This window comes from Acipenser ruthenus, chromosome 2 (assembly GCF_902713425.1).
Source record: "Acipenser ruthenus chromosome 2, fAciRut3.2 maternal haplotype, whole genome shotgun sequence".
NCBI classification, from domain to species: domain Eukaryota; kingdom Metazoa; phylum Chordata; class Actinopteri; order Acipenseriformes; family Acipenseridae; genus Acipenser; species Acipenser ruthenus.
The window spans coordinates 19,755,008-19,771,510 of NC_081190.1; the positions used below are offsets into that span (position 1 = coordinate 19,755,008).

The 16,503-nt window shown below is 36.6% G+C and overlaps 1 protein-coding gene across 4 annotated transcripts in view; it reads right to left on the reverse strand.

Annotated features, from left to right (window-relative positions):
- Positions 1-16,503, reverse strand: part of LOC117962676 (rho GTPase-activating protein 24-like) — a 233,612-nt gene that overhangs the window by 96,777 nt on the left and 120,332 nt on the right. Inside the window, exon 1 of one of the 4 annotated variants that reach the window (XM_058991199.1) lies at positions 2,622-2,640. The exons of the other annotated variants lie outside the window; for them this stretch is intronic. Coding sequence (XP_058847182.1) covers positions 2,622-2,624 — 3 coding nt within the window. The 5' untranslated portion in view covers positions 2,625-2,640. Of the gene's footprint in view, positions 1-2,621; positions 2,641-16,503 lie in introns of those variants that run through there. 4 annotated transcript variants of the gene reach the window in all.

Below are 16,503 nucleotides of genomic sequence, written 5' to 3' on the forward strand. Positions count from 1 at the left end.
CTTTAACACTGCCTGAGCAGTCTGTCTGGAGCCAGTGGGATATTAACTGCCCATAGGCATTTCAGATCCTTGGATACATTACATGCGATATGCCTTTTTAAGTCATTGACCTGCAATTTATAGTCTAGGCAGCATTAATAGGAAGCAGTGGTGGCTGGGAGGAAAGAACCAGTAATGTAAAAATAGACAAACATGCTTCATGTCTGGGCAGACCAAACTCTAGGTAAGAAGTATGTCCAAGCAATCCATGGTCTCTCTTTCTGAGGCCGTGACTAACCAGAGCTAATTATTATGAATCGTGTGGTTGTTCTGTCACATGATCAATTACGGTTGAGATCAAACTTATTTCACTTGTGAGCCAAGCTGGATTTACTGAACCGAGAAAAAAGGCTACGGCATAACCCTCAGTGGCATCATGTCAACCCTTGATTAATTAATTATTTAATTAAAACGAGCTATCATCAATAGAAAGAGCCATCCATGGTCATTGTTTCTGCTTGCAATCAAACTACTGTATGAAACTTAAAAAAGTCTTACATGCAAACACTTTCCTTCCTTGGTCATTTGAAATTGTCCTTGACCTTTAATAGTTCACAGTTGACAACACAAAGTGAACTCGCAAAGTGTGTTCTTCAGTGTTTACAGCCTATTCATGTTTACAAGACCCCAAAACTACATCTAGCAAGAACACTAATAATAATGAAGCACGACCACAAGGACTCCGAAGAGGAAACCATACCTGTAGCACACAGAAGACAAATTGCCAGAGCGTTTATGACCGTAGCACATGGGTATACTTTAATTACAAACACAAAAAGTGTGTGATGTGGGTTGTTGTATTCTTTGACTCACCTTCACAACATATGATGCTAATTTCAGACTGTTAAAGTCTGTATACAAGTATTTATTTTTCTTTCACTAAAGACAGGGAGAGGAAAATTTAACAGAACTCATTCATTTCATACCACTGCAGGAACAGAGTAAAGAAGAACAGAGTAAAAAGATCTTAATAGAGATTTGGTACTGCTAGAGGGAGATCTTCAGATTGCCTCCACATTGAGAGAGAGCGGGCTGAATGGTGAACGGTACTGTAAGCAATCAGGGGGTAAAATACATGTTTTATTTATGTTGTCTTTGTTGTTAATAACTGTAAACTGTAAAGTTCAGACAGGACAGCAGCTATCTGCTTAGCTATATACAGTTCACCAATCATCCTTAAGAACATCTATTATTCAGCCAGGATGGTGGCTAAGCTATATGTAATATAAGTTATATGTAAGTCCTTTCAACTTACTGCATTCTAACTATGCCTGCATGAGAAATTAAACTTGCTGTCATGGTATCAGTGCTGTACGTTTTTTGTCCTCTATCACTCTGGCTGGGGTTTCACTTGCTCCATTCACCACTTGTCAGTAGGATAAACTGGCTGGACAATGAGGGAGCTTCAGCAGGTATTGTGTCTGTGTGTGAACTCACAGTTCGATGTTATTATTAGCTACTGCTGATAGAGATGTTATATGAATCGTGAGTGGATTAAATAGTACCACACATTATATGTTACAAATAGAGTTGCAAATAGTATATTGAAATGTACCATATACCACAATTGACAACTTGAACATTTGAGAAGCAGAGAAAAAAATAAAACACAATACACAATTCACAGCAAAAAAAAACAAAAAAAAACAAAACAAAAAAAAAACTGTAAGATGTTAAGAATATAGAAGGTTGTTTAAATGTACTAATTGGTGCCCAATACATTGCTTACAAATATTGTATATTTTGTACCAGTAATCTTTAAATGAGATACATCAAAGGGAGCTTTTGTTTTGGCGGTATGTTGAGTAGTGTATGAAACCTCAAGCCTTCCCTTTTGTCAGATTCAAAGTGTAAACTATACAGTAGTGCATATGGTTTATTTTTATTGAGGGTATTTTCTTACCCTTGTTAATGAGATATTTCCTGCCAGTGGGATTTCTCCAGGTTTCAACCTAATGAATTGTTTAAGATGTCACATCTTTACTGTCAGTATATTAACCTTTACCATCAGTATAGTTATTAATATTCCTTTAAAAAACAACCACCAGTAAATCAAAAGGTCTAACAGGCGTGATGCTTGCAAGTTACATTCACAGTATGCAATGCACCATCTCTGCTGGACAACTCACAGTGCTAACCAAAGCCAGCTGCTTGCTTGCTTCCCTGCCTGTCTACCACGCTGGAAATCTGAACGGAAAATTTTAGTTATCTGTTTTGATAACTGTGACTAATTAGTACCAGTACAGTTTCATATAATGCAAAGTGCATTAATTTCAATCTTCCTGTATATCCCCTAAAGCAGGAACTGATTAATTGATTTTGTGATAACTGTTTCATATTGCAATTTAGAGAAGAATAAAAACTGGTTAGTTCATGTTAGAATGGGGGTGTCCAATTAATTTTAAAATATAGTACAATAAAATGTAAAAACAAAACAAAACATGCACGTTGGTTTGCTTTGGCAAGAGATACCCAAAAGGGCTCACAAGCAGAAGTGTCAGTCCTATTTAAGTAAAAACTCATATTTACAAACTGTCAGTCACCCACCGGACATAGCAAAAAACATTATACAGAATCCTTACCATGTGGCAAATCAGTTGGCTGTTTTTCTCACAATGTCCAGGTTTCAGTGGTTTCATTCATACTGAGCCCATCAAACAAAGAAAATAAGGCCCTCTGACTTCAGCTGCTGCAGAAATGGATATTTGAAACACAAGGGAGGTGCTAGGGTCTGTGAAGGGGTCAGAGGAACCCATACATTTACACTAACTTCATGCAGGTCTTTACCAGAGTACGTAAAGTAGGCCACAAGTAACTTCTTTCACAACTCTCCCCCTCTGTCTCTCTCTTTTTCTCTCACTGTCTCTCTCTTTATTGTTTTTATAAATGTGAAAGCTTTTGCTGTAGTGCTTTTCTGGTTTCTATGGAGATGAAAAGATTGTTTTGCATTGGGACTAACCAGGCGTGAAAAGTGTGCCAGATGTGACCCGAGTGAGATCGAACAGAGATGATTTCTGCCCACTGCCTCTCACAGCAAGGCAACCTGAGCTGGATAAGATTATTATTATTATTATTATTATTATTATTATTATTATTATTACTTGTGTTCATTCTTTTCTGATCCTTAAGCATTATGTTGCTGCATCTCTGCAATATGCCATTACTGCATTGAATAATAAAATACATTAAAAGTTGCCAAATTGGTGTGCCAACTGAAAATCCCGGATTAAATCAAATGGCATTTTTATACTCATACCCAAGGTGTCTGTGCTCCTGTAACAACCTAAAATAAAATATACTTTTGTGCTGAATCTTCCTGCTCTGGATTTCACTGTCTCACGCACTGTCTGACCTTGGCATTTCTGCTGTATGCCACTGATCATCTCTTTCATATCATTCGTGCTTCTCTACAGAATACGCTGTTTGCATATTTATTACTATCAACCACCGACAGACCCAATGCGTCATATTCTGCTCAGAAAAAAAGGAACATCTAAACTACTGCATACTGTAAACTCTCAAGTGAACCTATGGGTTATTCATTATATGTAGCCCAACACATTAAATGCCCAAACTTTCTTGATTTTGAGGTAACCATTTATATGTCCGATTGCATGTACATTCCCTCCTGTAAAACACAAACTGTGAGAATGTATTGTTCCCTTGGTTTTATATGAGGAATCTGTAACCAATCAATTTGAAAATAACTGGAAAGCTGGCGTATTCAGATGCATGCAATTCTATTGGAATTCATTTGTGGCCATTATGTTGTCACGGAATACATTTCACTTGCTTGTGGGAAATACAGAATTCTTGAATGGGAACCTGTAAAAATGGAAATAGCAGTTTTTGGCATTAGGTACGGATTTGTAAATACAGATGCATTAATGGAAAACTAAAGGAAAATAAGAATCATTTAGAACAATACATGCAGTAATTTTACTAGCATAATATTTATAGAACCGTGCCTGGACAATACTAAAATATTAGTTTTCTGAAAAATGTGACTTTTCTGTGTTTATCTGACTTGGAACAGTTGATTAAATCGCAATATTCCAAAATGTTTTCATAAAACTAACTTACGTGATTCATGAATTCTGAATTACTTTTCAGAAAACTCAATTTACCAACCAGAGTTCTTGTGTGCATGTAACAGAATCTTTCTGATTTGTACAGCACTGGGTAAAGGCGAACAATACTGCAAGTGGCAGTTCATAAAATGAATGGATTCGTGTTTACTGCAATTCTTTAGGATACAGTGTTTTAGTTGATATGTAAGTAATTGCATGTGTGTTCTAAGCACTAGTATCAGGAATGAAGCAATAGCACACTGGGGAACCACTGTTTACACTGCGTTCGTGTATAGATCAGTTGGATGCCATGTGTCAGCTTCATGCGAGACAGAACAGAAACACTGTGGTTTTGAACATGATTTTTGTAGACTGGTGCAGCCGGCTCTTGTTTAAGCATAATTTGTTCATTATACCAAATAACAAAAACAATAAGAAATCCAACTAAATTAGAGCAGTGTTTATCTCCACCAGTTTTTGCAAAAGCAAAAAGATTAATAGATCTCAGTTTAAGAAAATGTTGGGCTGTGAAATGTTGAAATGTTTTGGATTTTGTACTGAACTTATTTGATTTCTGTAGCAGTTGTGAGTATCTTAAAATCCTCTTATAGAACGTGATAATATTATTTTTGGTAGTAGTTAGTTCACTGTGTAATAATTAATGAACCATAAATATGTATGCATTTAGCAACGGATGGCTGAAACCATGGCATTAATTAGGGGTGACGCTGTGTTCACTAACACCCGTTCCTTACCAAGATGGCGGGACCTTAAGTCTAGCCATCTTGGTAGAGGAAAACCGCACATGTGCTACAGCCACCATTTCCTTAAGTCATTGTTGGATCAGCTGCACCTGTTCCTTAGGTATAGGTGCAGGACTGATTCAAGGTTTGGAGTCTGGAGTATATTGGGGAGGTGTGTGTGTTAGGGAGTGAGTCGTGCTGGGGGATGCCAGGAGAGAGGAGCGGAGCCATACTACACAGCGAGATATAAAAAATAGTTTGTAGGATTGCTGAGGACATTGATCCTGCTTCAGACTTGTTACACAGAACTACCCGAGTGAACTCATGGGTGGATTGCCTGACTGACGGCTCCTGCTTTTCCTTGGCTCCCTTGCAAGTGCCATTGACTCATTCACTGGTTTATAAAACCAGTACCTGGTGTTACCGGTGCATTTTTGTTTGCCTTGTTTATTTTGCCCCACCCCTGTAAATATCCCTGTTACAAGACCTGTACAGTCTAAATAAACGCTTGGTTTTGAACTGGAACTTTTGACTGTCTAGTTTGTGTACGTTGCCCTCCACTTACTAAAGTTCAATCTCCCACACAGCACATATTTCATGACATTGGAGTCATGGCTGCTGTGTAAACAAATGGAAAAAGCCAAGATAACTGCTGGCTTGCTGTTTCCTGGTACTCTACAGTTCCATTATACTGTAGTGTAAGAAACAGTTCACAGTTAGTTAGTTCTTAGGTTCTGCGGAACCTCTTTTGTAGTGTTTAGGAGGACATTCTTTAGAACCAGCAGGCATGAGATACGTTATTTCAGGTGCTTTGACATGAAATAGTATTTTAATGTGGTTTCTCACTTTATTCACAATGGAGGTGTTTGAAAAGTGTTTCATTAGGTTTAACCCTTTAAATTTACTTTGTAACATGAATTATCCTGTATCTATCCAGTACAGCATCAATGGCAAATATCACTTTTGACTCTTTCAATCCATGACCTTCTTCCAACCATGTCAGAGTCATTCCATCCAGGCCCTAATTGATTAATTGAACCTACTTGGTTAATTAAACCTACTGTAGGTCCAGCACCGTGGAGCAAGGTACAGGTCTGGAATTGACTGAAAGAGCAACCAGTGAGTGCCACCAGCCCATCAAGCACAGCATGGCCTGCTCAACAACTGAGAAACAAAACCCCAACATAACTTGTTCTCTGTAACCTATTCATTCATGAAGCTAGACTGGACATTAAAAATCTTCTTTTTGAGCACAAAGTAAAAATGTTTCATTTCAGAGGATTCATTAGTTAGACAATATTAGGCAACTCTGGCTCTTTCAGTCGATTCCATTCCAAGACTTTGTTCCAACCACCTTCTTATTTACTTACTGTAATTAATCTTCAACAGGGTGATTTAAGTATTTAAGTTTTAAATAGTGCATAGGACCGTGTATCTCCCAGTGAATTGTTCAAGTAGAAACAGGCGTGTCTTGTCCAGTGATGGAGGTTACTGTGATTTGGGCCACTGTGGGCTCAATCCATCAAGACCCACTAGACCAGAGGTGGTTTTCTGCAAATGTTGCCATTCCAGAAACACCCAGGAGACTGTCTTGATAGGGCAGGCCATTCTATGGGCACCCTCTATCATGTCCTTCTGCATAAAATATTGATCTATCTGCTGGCACTGTTAATGAGTTTACTGGAGACTAGTACAGCTAATTAAAAAAAGAATAGAAGAAAGACATGAAAATAACCATATTAAAATTGTTCTCACTTGGCTAAATTGTGTTCATCAACCTAAACCTTGTATTTTATTATTTCAACATTTTATTCAAAGGAGCAGGACAGTGAAATAGTACTAGTCTCCAGTAAACTCATTAACAGTGCCAGCAGATAGATTAACATTTTATGCAGAAGGCTGTCTATTAGACTACTTTCCTTCTATTTTATTAAGTTATTTTATTAAGTTATTATGCTACTAGAGGCCTGTTGTAAATGTAAAGAATATGTTTAATTTAGAGGAAGTTAGAGCTCATAAAGATAAGAGTAATAAAAGCAATGCAGATAGTAGAAATAATTCAGTCAGGTACAGACTGCAACCATGTGTTTGTAGGCAAGAAATCCAGTTTATATGGCATGAGCAGATTCCATAAAAAGGACAGTTCTTTCTATAATTTGTCCCTAGTCTATTTTCAGTTAAATTTATTGAATGCAGTTTTAACAGAAATTTGTAGTTATGTTATAATACATACTTTCCTGGAGAAAAAAACTAAACAAAACAAAACAAAATAAAAACATTTATTGTACAGCTCTGTAATCCAGTAATCATTTGTAAATGTCAAAATGACATAAAGAGCTGCCTAGGCTCCTATATTTCACCATTACTTGTGCTTAATATACCCCATGAAGAGGCCATAATATACTAGTGGCGAATCTGTGAGAAATGTAACACATCCTTAGGCTACATTTCTTCAAAAACACTTGGGCTAAGCCTTAAAGTAATTTTAGTGCTCAAAATTCTGTAAGATGTGTCTTAATGAAGCTGATTTGTAAATTCAGTATATGTAGAAGGTGTTCAAAAAAACAAATTGCAATCTAATATACAAATGAATGAACTAAGTGGGAAGCATTAATAACTGAACCCATGCCCATTGGGAAAATGAAGAGAATCAGACACCAGGACCCCATGCCTTTACAGGGAGGAGCAAATGTTGGGCTGCAAATATAACAAGTATGTTTAAAGCAAATAAAAAAGACAAGGAAGAAAGGCAATAAAATACTGCTTAGAAATCCACATAGACAAGATACAACTGCCTCCCTGGCTTGTATAAAAGTCTCATCTCATACTGCTTGTATAAAAGTCTCATCTCATCCACTTGGGAACACAGTTACTGCATCTGCTCATACTCCATGTACCTCTACTAATTAAGTACAATATAAGTATAGGAAAGCCTCAAAAACAAAGCTATGCAAATTTACTATAACAAACTTTCATCAGGGATATTCCTTATAGCAGCGGTTTTCAACCTTTTGTTTTTAAAACTCTACCCCTTCTGTCAGGAGTTCAGCTCAAGTACTTGTTTACAATCTTCTCTCTACTGAATGTAATACAACTAAAGACAGAATAATCTGATTTACCCCCCCCCCCCCCCCCACCCCCACCACCACAGTTATTCGCTTTGTATTTGGCAAAGTTGTTAAAAATAATCCAAAATGGTCTGCACTGTAAATGTTTATCACGTTACCATTTAGTTACCATCCCAGCATAATTATGAGTGCATTAACCTTAAGATAAAACTATAATAACTAACAATAATAACAATAATAACTAACAATAATAAGCTTTTTATTAAAGACAACATAAAATGGTCTAAAGGGACTAGGTATAATTTTCTGTCTCTTTGCACTTTCTGTAGACTGTTTTGGGCAGGATTTTCAAAAGTTTGTAAATGATAACTCCAGTGTTAATCAACAAATCATTATGTAACATTGATTCTGGCATTTTCAAGAGGTCGTTATGCCTATCTTGTCATTAAATAATCATGGTAACGTGACTTCCGAAATAATGTTAACTCTTAACGAGCAGTGCTTCTTGTGACTATTTCTTTTGTTTGTGTGGGAATTTAAAAGCAAATCCGTGTTCATTGTCATAATTTATCAGGAGTTAATTTGCACTTGGAAAAGGAGGGTTTTAATTAACGAAAGACTATAACTCACCTTGAAAGAAAAATTTAACAGACCAAGGCTGTGACGCCGATGATACGGAGACTACCTAGATAATTCAATATTTGTAGTTATGGAAATATTTTAGACCTTTATATACCTGTGGTTATGAATGAGATTTCTTCACTTGTTTTAACAATTTGTAACCTTAATGATAATGATATTTTTTCAAAACAAGACCTGACAGTCCCACATTGTACTTTTTAACTATTAGACAAAATATTTACAGAATACTTAAAAACTGCTGTTATAATCATGATTCATTTATTATTAATAGTGTTATCATTAAATTATACCAAATCACATTTTTATTTACAGTGAAGTTAACCTATACTGTGTCGCCCAAATGCTTATAAATCAGCAAAAGCAGAGCTGCAAAACAAATTAAATATTTATGCACAGTGATTTAGAGATAATATATTGTAGTGTTCTCGGTTCACGCAGGCAGGCGCATCACACAGGGCGAGGCAATCCACACACAGGCAGAGGGCGGGCGTGAACCTGGGACCTCTCACACTAAAGCATAGCGCCGATACCACTGTACAAAAGAGCCAGCTCCTTTGCAAGGAGTGTATATTGGGCTTATGTCTTCGTGTGTGATTACGTCACCTATCAGCCCTCCTGCTGCCTTCCCCCCTGCACACTACACTCAAGTCCGCCCCGGACATGCTTACCAAGCTACAGTCCGACGAGTGCGTGCCGGGGTACCTGCATCCTACTCTGACACCAATGTAGAGATCTCGGTTAACGCAGCCAGGCGCATCACACAGGTCGAGGCAATCCACACACAGGCGAAGGGCAGGCGCGAACCCGGGACCTCTCGCACTAAAGCATAACCTGCGTTATACAGTAGCATGTAAGCTGGCACTTTCACAATGAAAAGCATTAGTTGTTTAAACAATTAGCAGTGTATCAGGGGAATGGTTGTGAAACGTCACTTCTCAAAGAGTATGTGCGATGCTTGCTTTGTTGAAGATCAGTTTCCTCTAGTAAACACTCTTACTTAAGCTCAAACATTACTGATACACTTAAAAATACACAAATGACACCATCAGCATGCCCCTGAGCCTCTATAAACTAGGTAATTAAAATAACAGGGTTCTAAATAAAGCAAGGACAGGCATGACTTCACAGTGTAATATTAATCAAAAGCGCTAGTTCTTATCCCCATATTATGCCAGCACTAAAAAAAACAGGTTTCAAATCACATTTTCTTTCCAGAAGTAAAACAAAATACAACCTCTACAATATATTTATTAAAAAAATGGAAAAGATGTACCGTAACTAATTAAATTATACTGCATCGTTCACTAGTGCAGACTAGGAATCACAAGGAGGAATCCACTTACATACTGTAAAGATGCTCAATTGTACAGCACTTTACCAATGGGCTCTATTCACAAGTTAAGACAAATACCTATTCACAACCATATTAGAAAAGTTAAATGATACATGATACAGGATTTTCATTACCATACTGTAGTAGGCTGGCTTCACAACCTTGCTTTTAGATAGTCTGCTATACCTGAATTACAGAGTCGGGTGTGACTGTAATACAGGTCTCCCTAAAGTCAATCAACTGCACACATTATACCATCAAGATTTACTTTACTGTTATTTTTAGTGTTTTTGTAATTGGTCATCTTCCTAGATGAATATTTTAACTAGTGTTAAAACGGCAAATAACTCATGGCTGCTTCAAACCAAAAATTGTGCTTCAACTAACACGAGTAAACATCGGGACCAAAAGTATCAGGACTGAAACCTTGCATGCTAGTGAAACTCTCACAGAACAGTCTTAACATAATATGGAATTAATATCTCCCAGTGCATTGAATGGTTTTAATATGAGTTACAGAAATTGAAACGTTAATGTAAACTTAACCATAAATGGAATAAATATACTGTACTGTAGACTTTGCACAACAATCACTAGTCAAATGATGCTGCCCCCCTGAGTTAACAGGACGCTTTATTCTCTTAAGGAGACAGATTAATTTAAAGAACACTGAAGATGCCAATTCGATAATTTGTTTGAATTGTGCATGTAAATTACATTTGGTAAATCTGTTTTTGGCAAACAACAGCTGCAGGAAGCAAATGTATCAGCATACAGAATTAAATCATTTAAACTAAAGTGGTTGGGTTGGTCCTGTTTGAAAGATGATGAAATGAGGGATTTGGCAGATGCCAATAACAAAAAATTCTGTATGGAGAATATGGTGCAAAATCTTCAAACCTTCCGAGCTGGGAATGTGAGAACTAATTTTACAATGATTTATTCGGCTAAATTAAGATGCTAAACCCAAGCTAATCAAAAAGCAAAATGACAGCGTATGGGGCAACCTAGTCTAAATTACCCACACTAAAATAAGAATATGAACGATCTGTTGCTTCAAGTTGAGTCCTGAGAGGCTTCATGCAATTGTTCTTAAGGATGTAATTACATTTCAGCTTTAATTAAATTAAATGCAGTGGAGGATTAGATTATTTTTTTCCTTTTTATAAATACTTTATTTTTTACGTGGATCCAAAAAAGTATTCAAAGTCACTCTCCAGAGACAATTTATGTGTGAGAAATAATTACACTGATTCAAGTTCTCTGGCAGCTAATGAGCCTTAATGCATATTCAAATGCATTGGAGATTATTGAATAAGCATAGAGTAGGTACAAAGACAGCAGCTTGTAGGGTTAGATTTCTGACCTGCTGCTATTGTTCTGCTAAAAGATCTTTGGGTCTGTTGTTTTATTAATGTGTATCTAATAAAATGAAATTCATGAAAAATAAAACAAAATAAAATGAAATTTGTGAAAAATAAAATGAAAAATTATAAAAATAAATAAATTAAAATAATTTCACAAAGTTCTAGTTTAAACCAATAAACTAAAACAGCAATATATGAACAAGAAAATTCATATCTGTCCTGTACTATTAGATATGTGTTCATTCTTCAGTAGTCCCTTGTTTTCCTGTTTACATCAAAGCTTAACTTGAAAATCAGTTATTTACACTGTTTAGCAACTAGGTTTTTAGTAGCTGTATATACTTAAATTCTGTAAAGTTATGCAGTTTCCTGCTTGCAAGGTCTTGCAAGAACATCAAGTATGTTATAGTTTTCTAACAGTTAATGCTTGTCAACTGTCTTCTTCCCCCCATATTTTCTTTATTTTATATTTTTTCATGTACAATAAACTCTTTTTATTTCAGTTGCCAAACGTTTTCAACCCTGGTCTTCGAGTACACCCAATAGTCCAGGTTTTTGTTTCAATCAGAAACAAAATATTTGTTTTAAACATGCATTGTTTTATTCTTATACAATTGCTACAGTTTGTGCTGTAGAGTCCAGAGTGCTGAAAACCACCAGCCTATTTTGTCGGGTGAGGGATCATGGACCCTTGTTTCTCTTACTGATCAATCAACGGCCTTGTTAGATCAGTTCCTCTTTCAGAGAGTGGTGTTTTCCTTCAACCCTTGAGATGCAGGACCAGCGGACAAGCAGTAACAGCATCCAAACTCTAAAGAAGTGACCATAATCCAGACATTGAACTGTGACCACGATTCTCCCCAGCTTCTATTTATTTCTATAGCAGTTTCAACTCGTTCCTCGGACACACTACCACTGACCTTTCATTTTTCATCATATGACTATAGAAATCCAAGTTTTTCCCATTCCCACTATTTTCTCCCCACACTCACTCATGCATTACTGCTTCCATTTTTTTTTTTATAAAAAGGCTTGATTAGGCCACCAGGGACAAACTGACTCTAATGGCCTTACAACACTTCAATGCTCTTTGAGATGACCGTTCTAGTGCAGACAGCAACGAGGGCAGCAGATCCTTGTAGCAACACAACCTTGCCTTGTTCTTCACACAGCAGAGATTACCACCCCCTGCCTTTAAATCATTAGTCTTCTGAAAACGTTCCTATCATCATTTAAATTAAGGACTGGGTTGTTATTAATTGAAACCAAACTATTGCGGTTATTGATAAAATGTCCATTGCCATAATGAAGCATGTTAGCTCACAGCAGGGGTAGAATAGAGTAAATCTCCCCACTACATAAGGACACACTAATGTAATAGAAACCACAGAGTAGCTACTTTGATAAAGTATCAGCATAACATGAGATCAGACTAGATAATGTACATACAGCTTCAAACTACAGCTGAATACTAAATCCTCAACATTTCCCATTCGTGGCTACAATCCTATAACCCGCAATAAAACCATCCTATTCTAAAAGGTACAGATAATCCTCATGCTGGAAAAACTCCATTTGGTTAGTAATGATCTTAAACTTCAAGGAGATATTTTAATTCACTGGAATAATCAATTCCTTACATCATTCTGTTTACATTTTAACGATCTGTCACACTGATACAATACGTACAGACGTGCTCACATTTGTTGGTACCCTTACAGCTCATTGAAATAATGCTTCATTCCTCCTGAAAAGTGATGAAATTAAAAGCTATTTTATCATGTATACTTGCATGCCTTTGGTATGTCATAGAATAAAGCAAAGAAGCTGTGAAAAGAGATGAATTATTGCTTATTCTACAAAGATATTCTAAAATGGCCTGGACACATTTGTTGGTACCCCTTAGAAAAGATAAAAAAAATAATTGGATTATAGTGATATTTCAAACTAATTCGTTTCTTTAATTAGTATCACACATGTCTCCAATCTTGTAATCAGTCATTCAGCCTATTTAAATGGAGAAAAGTAGTCACTGTGCTGTTTGGTATCATTGTGTGCACCACACTGAACATGGACCAGAGAAAGCAAAGGAGAGAGTTGTCTGAGGAGATCAGAAAGAAAATAATTGACAAGCATGGTAAAGGTAAAGGCTACAAGACCATCTCCAAGCAGCTTGATGTTCCTGTGACAACAGTTGCAAATATTATTAAGAAGTTTAAGGTCCATGGAACTGTAGCCAACCTCCCTGGGCACGGCCGCAAGAGGAAAATCGACCCCAGATTGAACAGAAGGATAGTGCGAATGGTAGAAAAAGAACCAAGGATAACTGCCAAAGAGATACAAGCTGAACTCCAAGGTGAAGGTACGTCAGTTTCTGATCGCACCATCCGTCGCTTTTTGAGCGAAAGTGGGCTCCATGGAAGAAGACCCAGGAGGACTCCACTTTTGAAAGAAAAACATAAAAAAGCCAGACTGGAATTTGCTAAAATGCATATTGACAAGCCATAATCCTTCTGGGAGAATGTCCTTTGGACAGATGAGTCAAAACTGGAGCTTTTTGGCAAGTCACATCAGCTCTATGTTCACAGACAAAAAAATTAAGCTTTCAAAGAAAAAAACACCATACCTACAGTGAAACATGGAGGAGGCTCGGTTATGTTTTGGGGCTGCTTTGCTGCACCTGGCACAGGGTGCCTTGAATCTGTGCAGGGCACAATGAAATCTCAAGACTATCTAGGCATTCTGGAGCGAAACGTACTGCCCAGTGTCAGAAAGCTCTGTCTCAGTCGCAGGTCATGGGTCCTCCAACAGGATAATGACCCAAAACACACAGCTAAAAGCTCCCAAGAATGGATAAGAATAAAACATTGGACTATTCTGAAGTGGCCTTCTATGAGTACTGATCTGAATCCTATCGAACATCTATGGAAAGAGCTGAAACTTGCAGTCTGGAGAAGGCACTCATCAAACCTGAGACAGTTGGAGCAGTTTGCTCAGGAAGAGTGGGCCAAACTACCTAACAGGTGCAGAAGTCTCAGTGAGAGCTACAGAAAACGTTTGATTGCAGTGATTGCCTCTAAAGGTTGTGCAACAAAACATTAGGTTAGCGGTCCCATCATTTTTGTCCATGCCATTTTCATTTGTTTTCTTATTTACAATATTATGTTGAATAAAAAATCAAAAGCAAAGTCTGATTTCTATTAAATATGGAATAAACAATGGTGGATGCAAATTACTTTTGTCAGTTTCAAGTTATTTCAGAGAAAATTGTGCATTCTTTGTTTTTTGTGGAGGGGTACCAACAAATTTGAGCACGTCTGTATGCGTGTGTGTGTGTGTGTGCATGTTTATTCCAGGATTCTGATAAAAGACACTGGGTCCATTGGTGCACTCAGAACTGAGGTTCTAAAACCAAACTTTGGTGCCTGTGCATCACAGTAAGTATTGCTGTGAAGAAATGTTTGGACTGGATTATTTTAGTGGAGGGTGGGTCAAATTTTAATGGACATGGGGGTCCAGCTAGTTGGGGTTTTGTTCCAATTAGAGTAGATCTGAAGTGCCTCTGCACTGTTTGATGTTTATTTGTCATAATCTTGATGAACAAGGGCTCTATTTTATTGATTTAAACAGTGACATTATTTAGATCTCTTTCTGTGTAGATCAGTAAAATAGGCTCCAGTGTTTCTTTGGCTTCAAACAACAAAACAGGCAAGTATGTCTGGAAATCTGGAATTGGAAGCCAACAGATTCATCTTTAGCCCACCTTTTTCAGCTCAGTTGCTTCACAATACCGCCTACACTGTATAACAATGTGATGCAATATTAGTTTCAATGGTGTTTTTTTTATGGAACCACATTAAACAATTTGAAATCATATAATGGCAAGAAAACACAATAGCAGTAGTGTGCTATTAGAAAATAAGCTTGAGGGCTGCTCATGGTCTGAAAGTTAGTCACTGAAGGTGGAAAAAGATTGGATTTCTTTAATGCAACAGGCAAACCAAACATGTTCATGTTGTGTGAGTGAAAAGAGAGTCCAAACACTATTCCACAGCAATTTCACTTTCACATCATTGAAGCAGTGTCTATAAAATGCTAATTAAATCTTTCATGGAGAATGTTGGCTCCAGTTTTGTTATAATGTTAACCCTGGTTTCACCCATGCTACAAATAAACACATAATAGGTTGATAATTATTACTTTATCAAAATTCTGACTACGAAAAAAAAAATAAAACAGCCGCAAATAGCTGCAACGTTACCGTGATCTAAGTAACGGCTTCCTCGTTTTCTCAGTACGAATAATAGACGAACTACAACCTCAAGGTGCATTCATTTATCTATCTGTTTTTTTATATATAACAGATTATCACTACCTTGTGTACTTCTGTTTAATTAGTGAAATGTGTGTTTTAACTATATATATATATATATATATATAAATATATATATATATATATATATATATATATAGTAACTATAACTTATACACATAGATAACTAATGCCACTGTTTAATAAAACAAACCCAGCAAGTTTTTTTTTTCTTTTTTTTAAAACCTTGGTTGATATCCCTTATTCTGTTATTGCTTCTTAGTTAATTTCTTCAAAATGTTATTAAAAATGCACTGAAAAGGCAGGGTGGGAGCATACATATTTATGAGCAAACCAGTTAGTGTAACACGTTGCATGAATCTTTTAAATGTAGCGGTACCATGCTGGAATTAGCTTTCATTTTCAAAACAGCTCGGTTGTAGTTGTACCCGTATAATTTATAAGGTCATATAATGCAGGATTCAACGATAATGTGGCACACATTAGTTTTTTTTAAAACATTTTTAAATCGCTTTATAGGTGTGTCTGATTTGTTAGTTACCAAAATCTCAGTCAACAACTGAAGACAGATACCACGTAATTTGCACCGATGAAACATAGCCTAGTTAACCGTACTGATAGCATATCAAATGCTTAGATGACAGATACGGTTGCATTCTTGTAGAACTCAAGGATAAAACAAAATATATTTTGGTAAGGAATTGCATTTGTTCCATTACTTTATTGAGCACAAGGTGGTTTCAATAAATACTTTCTGATTTAAATATAGGCCTACTATTATTATTATTTATTTCTTAGCAGACACCCTTATCCAGGGTGACTTACAATTTTTACAATATATCACATTATTTTTTACATATAATTACCCATTTATACAGTTGGGTTTTTACTGGAGCAATCTAGGTAAA